Source organism: Gallus gallus, chromosome 1 (genome assembly GCF_016699485.2).
Source record: "Gallus gallus isolate bGalGal1 chromosome 1, bGalGal1.mat.broiler.GRCg7b, whole genome shotgun sequence".
Lineage (NCBI taxonomy): Eukaryota > Metazoa > Chordata > Aves > Galliformes > Phasianidae > Gallus > Gallus gallus.
In genome coordinates, this window is record NC_052532.1 from 47,629,585 (window position 1) to 47,642,151 (window position 12,567).

The 12,567-nt window shown below is 39.8% G+C and overlaps 1 protein-coding gene across 6 annotated transcripts in view; it reads left to right on the forward strand.

Moving 5' to 3' along the window:
• ANO4 (anoctamin 4) overlaps positions 1 to 12,567 on the forward strand; it is a 173,144-nt gene that overhangs the window by 150,218 nt on the left and 10,359 nt on the right. For all 6 annotated transcript variants that reach the window (XM_025154917.3, XM_040667745.2, XM_040667740.2 and 3 more), the window contains 6 exons: positions 1,967 to 2,078; positions 3,040 to 3,097; positions 5,406 to 5,503; positions 7,292 to 7,434; positions 9,569 to 9,721; positions 10,790 to 10,937. In XM_025154917.3, the coding sequence (XP_025010685.1) occupies positions 1,967 to 2,078; positions 3,040 to 3,097; positions 5,406 to 5,503; positions 7,292 to 7,434; positions 9,569 to 9,721; positions 10,790 to 10,937 (712 nt within the window). The remainder of the gene's footprint in view (positions 1 to 1,966; positions 2,079 to 3,039; positions 3,098 to 5,405; positions 5,504 to 7,291; positions 7,435 to 9,568; positions 9,722 to 10,789; positions 10,938 to 12,567) is intronic.

Consider the following 12,567-nt stretch of genomic DNA (forward strand, 5'->3'; position numbering starts at 1 on the left):
TTAAAGATGCTAGAATAAGGACGATATATTTCTTTGATTTTACAATCAGCACATACTAGGGTAGCAATGAACTATCACTGAGTCTCTGGAGACCCTGACCACTCTGGAAGATTGCAGTTGGCAGTGGCTCCTTGGGTCAAGAAATCTGAAATGAGACAATTGCTGAAGGCCTATTAAGTCAACCAGTAACTGCATATGTATGAGAAGTTTTTTGACATTGTTTTGAATTTGTGGATTATCTGTGTATATTGATGATGTTCAGGAGGACAGATTTCCACAGATTTCCTCAGAGGAAACAGTTGACTTTAGCTAGTATTGGGCTTTTTTTTACATCTAAACAGTCATCTGTGATATGTTCAGAATGTGTCTAAGGTAGAATTTTATTCTGTTGTTCCTTAGATTGAGAGTCCTTATTTTTATGTCTTGAATTTAAAATATTGCTGCCATCCTCTTTCCGTGGAAAAGACACCTACTAGTTACAGTTGAGAAAAATGACTTTCAAGTATGTGATTTGCATGGGCTATTTCATTTTATTCCCTGTGACATCCTGTGGACAGTAAGATATGGTATAGAGACCTTGAAGCTTAATTACTTTCTGCCAGGTTATCATCAAGGTAGGTCTGCTTCTTGTAGCCTCTGTAGAATGCACTTATGTGAGGACTCAGTGGGTCATGCTGTTCTGACCATGTCCAGCCTCTATTGTGTGTTATTTACTCTGGTGGCATAAATAGCTGATTTCATTTGAATGATCTTTATCAGTGTAATAAGCTCAGAGTGGAATAGGAAGGACAGTCAGGATGTTCTTCTTCAGCCATTACATCACCTTTTCTGAACTCAAATACATGTTGTTCCAGAGTTTTGCCATTCCCTTTGAAAGGCATATGAGCAAAGCTTCAGCTGCAGCAGCCCTGTAAAAGTCAACACCTGGTGGCATGAAAAATCTCTGATGTTTCATTTCCTTTTGCTTAGCTGCCTATGTATGTACTAGCATGCACAGACTTGGCGTTCTTGACAGGCATTTCCAAGTCACTAGAGCAGTTGTTGATGAATAGTCTATTCTACAGTTTTGTTCAGTTGTCTGAAATTTTCCTCATAGGTAGAATGTCTCCAACCGAACAGAATCTGGTTTATCTTTTTTGTGCTTGTAATTTAATAGAGATTCCTTTGGAAGTACATATAAGGAAGTACATATAAGTACCATATAATGGTACTACCATTATGATACACAGTACCACCATTACTACCTCTGCTTTTCCTCTGATTACTCTTGTTCACAGCAGTGGATGATTAATAACAAGCTCATGCCAACTGGAAAGCAGTTGCAGGCCATGGTACTAGTGTGTTGGCATAGTAGTTGTTTGGTTAACTCATGTCTTGGTTACTCTTTAGATGGAGATTAAGGGCCAAGCTGAAGAGAAGACATATGTCTACCTCTTTCGTGTTTGCCTCACCCATCCATTGTGAAGTCTTTTTTTCTCACTGTTCTATGAGGAGCCCCCTGGGACAAGGAAAGTGGCTCTCTGCTGATGCCTGTACAGAGCCCTTTTGTGCCAGGATGGTGGGCACAGCCCTGAAGCAGAACCGCAAGGCAGATTTACTTATTTACTTCATTTCAATGTGACATCTCCAGCAAAAAAGGCGCTTACGCAGCTTGTAGTGGTGTGTCGTTATGGTAGATTGCGGAGCAGGAAATGAGAGAACAGTCTGAGCCTGTAAGAATACACACATTATCTTGCAGTTTCCTGGGAATAGACGTATCCAGATATCAGAACAGATTTCTAATTCTTTAAAAGCTAGCTTGCTGTGCACTTCTTTTGGATACAATTTCTACAGTCAGTTTGTACAAGGAAATCAGCAGGCTAATTTACAAACACATTGCCAGCTGAGATAGGTGTCTACATCCTTTGTGCCAAACAAAATCGTCAATCTGATTAAACCTCTCAAACTCTGCTCTCTTTCTTCACAGAGCAGCCTCGTACAGAATCTGAGTGGGAGAACAGCTTCACATTGAAAATGTTTCTTTTTCAGTTTGTCAACCTGAACAGCTCTACCTTTTATATAGCATTCTTCCTTGGAAGGTAGGATTGATATCTGCATCCTCATAGTCACAAAATGCAGTAGAGAGGAGTAATAAAATTGTCTCTAATGAAACAAGATGGTACTGTATTGTCGCACATCTTAAAATGCAAATTTCATAATAGCAATGTAGGAAACATTACATTATTTTCCTTTCCAAAGCCCTGAAACAGATGTGGTTTTAATTTCCTAGCACCATATTACCTTAACACTAACTCCTAACAATTTCACTGCTGGAAACTGATGCTGTCCCCAGTAATATGCTTGCAAGCCACTTAGCTCTGTCTTCATGTGGGTAACTTATACAGTTAAGTAAAAAATGGAACACTGAGCTTTTTTCTTTCTGAGTACTGAATACTTTGCTGCTTGTTTTTATGAGATTTGGACCATTACCAGAGAATCAGACCTTTTTTCTGCATAAAATGAAATATATATGTATACTTTTGTATGCCTCTTCCTGCAAGCACCCTTCAAGCAAAAGCAAAGCCTTTTGGTAGAGACTGATAAACTATCAGTGGATTATTTGCGTGTGGGATGTTGGGAATTATTCTGGGCGACATCATGAGAGAATTGTAAGAAAATAATATTTTCCAAGTGAAAACTAATGTTTTCACTGGTTTCACAGAAAGGCAGATACCTCAGCCTGGGTAAGAAAATGAGCTGCCAGTTGAAAGTGATTTTCCACTTCGATATAAACAGTTTTACTTAGATTTTTTCTCTGTTTTGCATATGCTAAACATCAAACAGCACAATACTTCATGTTCACCTAAAACTAGATGTAAAAATATACCTAGCCCTTCATGTAAATTATTCCAGGAATCCCCACATCTTTTTCTCATGCAATGTCCTTTATAGTTAATCATGCTAAGGTGACATTAGATTAAAACAACAGCATAAGCTTTCTTGCACTGCTGTAAATAGACTGCTCATACAACATCACTGATATATATTCATGTGTTAAAGATTTACAGGACACCCTGGAGCCTACCTAAGGCTGATAAACCGGTGGAGACTGGAAGAGGTGAGTGCTTGCTAATTCTTGTGCTCCTGAAACAAGATGCACACAGATTTATCTGCTGCCCACAGTTGCAGTGAATGCAAGCAGAGGCAGACGTAAAACTCTATCCAGGTACCTTTGAGTGTGGCGTTGGATTTTATGTTGTTCTTGAAGCCCACAGTGCCAACACTTGACCACCTGCTACAAAAACAGCTGTATATCAACACGCATGCCCTTTACAGTGTCTCCAACTGTAGCTGGAGACTACTCCAACAGTAGTTTCAGTCTGAGCACCGCATTTGGAGGTCTTTATCAAACAGTTTCTCCTTTATTTGTATTTTCATGTTGGAAATGTTTCATCCTTGAAATGGGTCAGTTTGATATGAATCTCACGACCTTTTCTTCTAAATTTTTTCTTGCTTTACAGATGAGTGACAGAAAACCATTTTGCAAATGCATGACAAATGGCAAGCAAAAAATGCAGGTCTTTACACTGCCAACATGAATTTACAAACACTTCCAGATATCTGAGTATTTTGGTTAATGTAAATCATCCAAACACTAGCAACAAAATGAATAATTAGCCATCCTAATTTTGAAGCAGTGAATTCTGTATGTTAAAAGAAAAAGTGGTAAATGGGCAGACAGACAGAACATCCCTTCAAAGTCTGAGAGAGACCAAGCTGACCTAACAGGCTGCTGCTGCAAAAAGAGGTCAGTTCTACACTGTCTTTGAGCCTGCACCAGAAGCTTGCTCCTTCCTCTTCTGCACTGACTCTGTTGTTTGTCCAACCCTGTGAGGAGCCTGTTCAGTTCCCTGTATCAGCAGGAAACTCTTTTCCTGGTGAAATCATTTTTTCCTGTTGAGTTACTGGGCTGAATCAGCTCACAGTAGAATCAGAGCACGGGGGACACTTGCAGGAGCAGAAAGGGGAGGAAGGAAGAATCAAGTCTGGGAGTGAGGTGCAGCAGTGACATGTTATGGGTTGGGTCAGTTGCTGGTGGAACCTACTATTACCTTATTATTTTGCCTGTCTCAGAGTGAAAAAAAAATGTTGATTAAGAATTGTCTAATAATGAAGTCTCAACTTTACCAACCATATCCATACAAGGTCATATTAGGAACAAGCTTTAGAATATAATGCCTAGATATCCCTCCCATTGCCCTCTCTTCACCTATTGGATGAAGACAAGTGCAAGACATTAGATAACATGATATACCCTGGTTCAGTGTTCCTGTGTATATCCAGACCACAGCGTACATAGTATATTGGTGGTGTTATGGCTGTAACATCGCTGATACTTCACTTTCCTTTCTTAGGCTATATTTTCTTGTGTGACTAATTCCTAAAAACAGAAGGATGATGATTTAATAATGATGTTAGTGAAGTCAATTAATAAAAAAAAATCGATCGGCTACCCTGTTAATCTAAAGAGAATCTGAATGAGGTCAACAGAAACCTCAGAAGGAGCCCTGGCTCTGAGGACTATAATGCTGTGTGTGTAAGAAATTCATACTGCATTTTGTTAGATTTCATAACTAATGTCATTTTTTTCCTCTTTAAAACCTAAAGAGAAATAGTTCCAGTTCTGTGGCAGCAGCCTGCTTCACTTATCCATAATACCCAGGACTCAATACAGCTTAGACTCCACTGTTTGGATCTGCAAAGTTTTTGGCACTTTTCTATTTCTTCCAATACTAAGACTAAAAATAGTGGCATCACCTAAATTGTTACTAGCTGAGCATCTCTCCCCAGAGCTACAGCACTTCTTCCTCAAGGCCTGGAGCCACAACTAAAGCAAATAAGCACTCAGCAAGACATGTTGAGAACTGCTACTAGACAGTTAGAGATTTGTAAGTCTTCGAGAACAGCTTTGAGGAGTTCACTTAGTCATACATTAAGTACTTAATAAACAGTATTAGGACTATCCTCAAGGCATAAAGTCTTTGCATGTACAGCCAGGAGGAATTTTCTCTTCATTTTTTGACTTGAGGCAGTCAGTCCCCTGAAACTACTGTAATCAGTGGAGAAATCTGTTAGCTTTTGCCTCTATCTTACCCACTGCTGTACAACTTATTAGCAGTACTAGTGTGAAAACAATATTTGTTTCACCTGATTCTGAGTCCTGCAGAGAATTAGATGACAAACTTAAAAGGCTCATGGTACAATACAATTTCATATGGTCCCGTGAGTCTATATTTAAAAAATAATAATAAAACAGCACTTAATTTCCTTTAAGTAAATTATTCAATATTAATTTATGCTCTTTAAGAAATAATTAAAACTGAGCATTATTTCTATTTAACCTTTTGTTTCTTTTTTTTCTGTAGTGCCACCCTAGTGGATGCCTTATTGATCTCTGTATGCAAATGGGTATCATAATGGTGCTAAAGCAGACCTGGAATAATTTCATGGAACTGGGCTATCCGTAAGTAAACTTACTGCTTACATGTTTTTGTAGATCACAGAAGAATTCCAAGTTTACTGTTTCCTTTTGGACTGTTACATAAAAGCAAGGTAGATTTGCCATAAGAATAGAAAATATCCCTTTGGGTAGGGAGCTCTTAAATTAGAGTTCCAGATAGCTGGTGCTGTGGGTTTTTGATATTGAACAGTTTGCAAAATCGAACGTGCAGTATCGATACTAACAAACAAATATGTGCGAACTACTTAATTATATTGTATTACAGTTATTTTTACAGAGTTTTAAAAAATGGAAGACAACTGTATGCCTTGCACAGGTCCCATTATATGTACCATTTTTTATCTGTGTCAGGAAGTTCTAAATTGGATTTCTCCTTGCTGAATGATAAAAGATGCCTGAACGGGTGGGTCTGAGCTGGAAAAAAAAATGCATTGTGGGCATATTCACTCACAGAGCCAGAAAAATGTACTAACTGGTATGTAGGTATGTCCCCTGGTGATTTGGGTACTGTGGAGCTGTGCCCTAGCTAAAAAGACTGACGATTATTCATATCCTATCGGTTCATTTCTCATTGATTAGTATTTAATGAGTATGATTAATAGAGACAGTTGATGATAGAGACAGTGTGGCAGGTCATCAAGGGAAATTAGCAAGTGTGAAAACGTAAGAGAGAGCTGACATTGTCAGAAAGTTTGCCCTTGTCAAGTTCTGCAGCTTGGAGGGATTTGCTTCACCGCAGGATCCCCAGAACTAGCTCAGAGGTTGGTCCCTGAGCTGCAGAATGTGTTGCAGCAGCAATTTCAGGCAGCCTCAGCACTGATCGCATCCAGCCATAATGAGAATGGGGTGAATGATTTAAATGCACAATGTAATGGGCAATCAAGGTACTCAACATTCACTATTCATCCATCTTCTCGAGTGGGCACCTAGCACTGCTCGTCAGGATTTTGCAGCTGAGGTTGGGAGGGGGGAGCAGCAGCAGCAGCATTGATCCTTCTTTCCACTCCCTTCCTCTTTTGTCAGTTTTCATTAGATGTTTCTCCCACTTATTAATAGGGATACTGAAACCTAATAATGAGCATTGAAGAGGCTTACAGAAGTTGACAGAAGTAAATAGGAGGAGATTGTTTAAGAACAAGTGCTATAATAGGAATAAACTGCTGTAAGTCAGTCTCTTCTCTTTAGAGTCACAGCACAAATCACCATCGCAATAGTGTTGAGAAGCTTAAAGTCATTCTGGTGGGAGATACAGGTGCTCTCCAGCTTTCACATCTCCTCTCTAGGCCTGAAATGCTGCAGCTAAGCACGTTTTGTTTCCATTTTGTATGAAAGAACACGATTTCTGCAAAGAGCATGATTTGGAGGCAACTCTGTAGTGTAGAACTTCCCTACCTTCCCCCGCCCCCATACAGGAAGACATCAAGCAACATTAGAAGCTGTTTAACAGTTTCTTGTTCACAGCTTAACTATCTCCATGCAATGCTGCATTTTGCCTTATAAAAAGACCTTGAAGTGATTTTCCATTTTATGTAGACAAAAAGAAGTAATAAAAATATGTCAAAATCTCCTTTTCATTTTAATAACATCCAGACCTGAATAACAGCCCATCAGCCTTATCTGTTTTTATACCTATTACACTATCATCGGCCACATATATTACCAATGCTATATTTTCCCATGCATTGGAAAATATTTTCAAGGTATGTTGTGCACATTTAGCCTCTTCCAGTTTAGTTATGAATAGCCAATAACATTATTTACTTTGTTTCTTTCATTTATTTGAAAATGTAGGCTAATTCAAAATTGGTGGACCAGGAGAAAACTACGGCAAGAGTATGGCACACAGAGAAAAACAAGCTTCCCACAGTGGGAAAAGGACTACAACCTGCAGCCTATGAATGCTTATGGACTGTTTGATGAATACCTGGAAATGAGTATGGCACTGACATTATTTCTCTCTTATGTAGACTTTAATGTTGTTGCTTTTTTCATAGAATCACAGAATCATAGAATGGCCTGGGTTGAAAAGGACCACAATGATGATTGAGTTTCAACCCCCCTGCCATGTGCAGGGTCGCCAACCAGCAGACCAGGCTGCCCAGAGCCACATCCAGCCTGGCCTTGAATGCCTCCAAGGATGGGGCATCCACGACCTCCTTGGGCAACCTGTTCCAGTGTGTCACCACCCTTCTGTGTGAAAAACTTCTTCCTAATATCCAACCTAAACCTCCCCTGTCCCAGTTTAAAACCATTCCTCCTTGTCCTATCACTATCCACCCTTGTAAACAGCCGCTCCCCTTTCTATTTATATGCTTCCTTCAAGTACTGGAAGCCCACAATGAGGTCTTCCCGGAGCCATCTCTTCTCTAAAGTAAACAAGCCCAGTTCCCTCAACCTTTCCTCATAGGAGAGGTGCTCCAGCCCTCTGATCATCTTAGTGGCCCTCCTCTGGACCCGCTCCAAGAGCTCTGCGTCCTTCCTGTACTGGGGGCCCCAGGCCTGGATACCATACTCCAAATGGGGCCTCACAAGAGCTGAGTAGAGGGGAACAATCACCTCCCTCTCCCTTCTGGCCACCCCTTTTTTAATGCAGCCCAGAACACAGTTGGCCTTCCGGGCTGCAAGCACTGCTGGCTCATGTGCAGCTTCTCATCTACCAGGACCCCCAAGTCCTTCTCCACAGGGCTTTTGTTGATGTGAGTTGGTATACTCTTTTAGCAGTTGCTGTCTGAAGCTAAAGAGGCTACAAAATGGTTCTCATTCTCACAAGTCAGGTGAGGAATGGGAGTGAATTTCTGAGAACAGAACCAAATCAATGTAGCTAACCACAGCGCTTTTGGTTTGCTAACCCCACATTTATGAAACACTTCTGATTCTGGCTTTGTATGGGGAAGGTTGCTTTGTACATTGCAACCCTTCACCTGTATATGTTTCTGAAATTCTTTGCTGATTTTTGCTCAAGGAAGTTCCCTTGGGTTTTTATTTAAAGCTATGTGGAACAGCTTGTTTGTCTAAAATTCAGCCTCATTTACTGCCTGTCAATGGCATTGCAGAGGAGGATCACTGTTGTAACAAATGTCAAAGAACAAAAACTTTGGCCCTATGTGACTGAACTGCATATATCTTCAATGGCTGTTTGTTTTTCTTTTTTCTTTTCTTTTCTTTTCTCTTCTCTTCTCTTCTCTTCTCTTCTCTTCTCTTCTCTTCTCTTCTCTTCTCTTCTCTTCTCTTCTCTTCTCTTCTCTTCTCTTCTCCTCTCTTCTCCTCTCTTCTCCTCTCTTCTCTTCTCTTCTCTTCTCTTCTCTTCTCTTCTCTTCTCTTCTCTTCTCTTCTCTTCTCTTCTCTTCTCTTCTCTTCTCTTCTCTTCTCTTCTCTTCTCTTCTCTTCTCTTTCTCTTCTTTTCCTTTCTTTTCTTTTCCTTTCTTTTCTTTTCCTTTCTTTTCTTTTCCTTTCTTTTCTCTTTCCTTTCCTTTCCTTTCCTTTCCTTTCCTTTCCTTTCCTTTCCTTTCCTTTCCTTTCCTTTCCTTTCCTTTCCTTTCCTTTCCTTTCCTTTCCTTTCCTTTCCTTTCCTTTCCTTTCCTTTCCTTTCCTTTCCTTTTTTCTTTTCTTTTCTTTTCTTTTCTTTTTTCTTTTCTTTTCTCCCCCACACAGTTTTTTTCAAAATAGTGCAAAATTTAGGAATCTGAAGACCTACCTCTAGAAACTGACATAAGGTCTCAGACAGCAGCCCACCAGTACTTTAAGCTGTAATCTTTACAAGTATTCAGATATCCTAATTGAGGCTGGAGTAAAAAATGTCAATTTCTTTTAAAAAAAGTGTTTTGTCTACCTCCGAACTTCTCTCCCAGCTAAAAATTCTAGATGTTGCACTTCATCTCAGGGATAGATGTGCATTTGTTCTGATCATTCTCACTCTGAACTTTTGGCAAGGAAGATTTGCACAACAGTCAATAGACTATTCTATGGTACAGCATAGTAAGAGATGTTTATACGTTAAATACTTCACCCTCTTAGCCCTTAGAATTAGAGCTCAACAGTTACACTGTGACCTTTCCCTTTCTTTCCTAGTTCTTCAGTTTGGATTCACAACCATTTTTGTGGCAGCTTTTCCATTGGCACCACTTCTGGCCTTACTTAACAATATTATTGAAATTAGGCTTGATGCATACAAATTTGTCACCCAGTGGAGAAGACCTTTAGCTTCAAGAGCCAAAGATATAGGTGAGTTCTTTGTTACGTGTGTGTGTTATTTTTAGGACAAAATATTGACCACTTCAAGTAAGAGTGGATGAAGGAATTTTCACTCATCTTCTGCATTAGCAATACACAATTTGACAATGCACAAAAAGCTTCAAACATCTGATGCGGGTCTATTTATGCAATTTATAGTCTATATTGGAAAAAAAACTTAACAGCCAGTATGTCCAGGAGTAGTACTCGATCCTTTGGGGCCTTCCAGCTCAGTATATTCTGTGATCCTATATTTTAATGAAGTGACCAGTGTCCTCTACAGATTTTTCACACACTGTGAACACATACTGCTGCTTAGTTTGAATATAATAACCAAAGAGAGCTGCACAAACATAAAGGTGAATTTAAAGCAGCCACCATTCAGTAAGGGTCCTGTGTGTTTTCTATCTACCTGGCCAAGAACATCCCCTGTGTCTCGGTGGCCATGTCCACTAGGTCCCTGGGTGCATGAGACAGAATAGGTCTAGATTCCAAGAAACAATTTACTGTCAATGAGGAAAGCCTGCATTGCTAAACACAGGGTTTGCATAACTTTGAGGTCACTTGGCCACACACTGCTGCAAGAGTTCTCTGAACTGATTATAAAATACGTCCATCCTTGCAGCATGCCAAAGCAAAACACCTTTAGGAAGGATGCTACAAGACAAACTTATTTGCCCTGGGTTGAATTACTGGTGCCTTGGAAGAGTAAACAGGATAACTTGATGCCCATCTGCATTGCAGAAAAGCATGGGCCTCACCATGAAATAGCAGAATCTCAGGCTTTCTGCTCTTAGAGTGCTCTGCCATGTACCTGAGTAAAGCCTTGTATGTGAACAGTATGAATCTGTGAGGAGTTCAGGTTCTCACCCCAGTGAGAACATAAATCTGGTCTACTAAGGTCTTGTTTCTCAATAAGAAAATAATTCTTAGTCAGTGTCTCTGATAGAAACTGTATATTTTTTGAGTGGTGGGACAATTGCCTCAAAGTGTGCAATATTTGAAATATTTTGGTCCTTGATTTTTTTCTGGAGATAACACATTTTCCTTATCATACAGGAATCTGGTATGGGATTCTGGAAGGCATTGGAATTCTTTCTGTTATCACAAATGCATTTGTTATAGCCGTAACGTCAGATTTCATCCCTCGACTTGTTTATGCTTACAAATATGGACCTTGTGCAGGCCAAGGAGAAGCTGGGCAAAAGTAAGCTTTTCTCTGGGGGGACAGTTGTGCATGAAGATCTCACTGCTTAAATAGATACAACAGTTCTGTCTGTATATGTACCGATTCCACTAACCCAAATTTATTGCCTATGCTTAAGCAACAGATTTTAGCCACAGACAGAGTAACTTGCTGACTGACTGTAATCTATGAGGTTAACCCAAGGAAAACGTGACAGAAATTTGGCTTGTGTAAAAGTATGCTGCACAAACCGCACTTCCTGGTGTACATGGGTATAGTCCTCCTTTTATTCTGAAGCTGTGCACGTTTATCAGTTAAAGATTTAATCAGCATTTTATATTTATTCATTAAGCTGCATTTCCTGCATTCAGCATGCATTGTTCCAAAAAGCAGCGTCTCACAGGAGGAAGCAATTCCCAACTGATAAATCAAGGAATCCTTACAGAGCAAAGTAATTTGTTTTCCTTCAAAAACTAGAGTCCTTAGGTTACATCTTTCAGGACACATTTGTGAACTGAACCCCCGCTGCCTAAGTGGATTTTCTTTCAGTGTTGGTAAACACTGAGATTACATTAAGTATGAGTCTAGCTGCTACACAGCCAACTTGTAAAATCTCGGCTGTTGGGCAGGGGGACGGTCACTGAATCCAGCTCAACACAAATGGATGCAGTTTGCAAATGATCTCCTGGCAGTTCCATTAGTAAGAGCCTGCAGTTCAAAGAAACACAAGCTTAACTGGAGAGAGAATTACAGGGCTTATGTTCTGCTGTCGGACATATGGCAGATTGATTTTTCTTCCTTGCTATAGCAAGTGGATTCTTCTGTTGCTGCTTTTTTTGCTATCTTGTGTTTGTCAATACTGTTTAATCCTACTGATGGAAGAAGGGCAGCTGATGGGGCAGTTCCTGATTAGCAGTGCTGCTAACTTGCTGTTCTGCTACTAGATTGGCATTTTAACAGTTACCTGCAGGACTGTTCCATTTATTTTCATGAGAAGTTAAAATCTCTTTGCTGGCAAGGTGTTTGGTCTGGTGCCAGTGTTTGCTGAGCCTACGCCTCTGCTTGTACTGTGATGAAGATCCACAGGACACTGAGGCACTGTCAGCAGTTTTCCTTGCGAATGATTTTCTCAGAACCAATGTGCACAGAAAAAAAAAATGCTCTTAGAAATTTGATTTTTGTAAGGAATCAGGTATGACTCACCTGTTTTAAAACTAGTCCAGCATAGGGGAAGTAGCTTGGCTCATAGAAGAAGATCTTCTTACGAACCTCTTGTACAGCATTTTCATAACTTTGCTGCTTTTCTGGATGAATTTCTGAGATGAAATCATTCTATATTAATCCCGTGGAGGAGCCAAACTGGATAAAAACTATATATGTCATCATTCTGGATACTGCTATTCGTAACTGCTGTTAGAAAAGACACAAGCTATTAAAAATCCACAGGAATACTGAATTTTCTCAGATTAAATTAAGGCATAAAGAATACCTGCTATTGACTAGCTTACATGAGGGAGATTCTCTTTTTCTTTCCCAAAACATCTGTAGGTATTAAATCCATATAACACACCAGTGATACTAGAAATATAGTGAGATTATGTTGAGTTCCGAATCTAATCAACGTGGAGATCTTGAATCAAAACTAGACAGC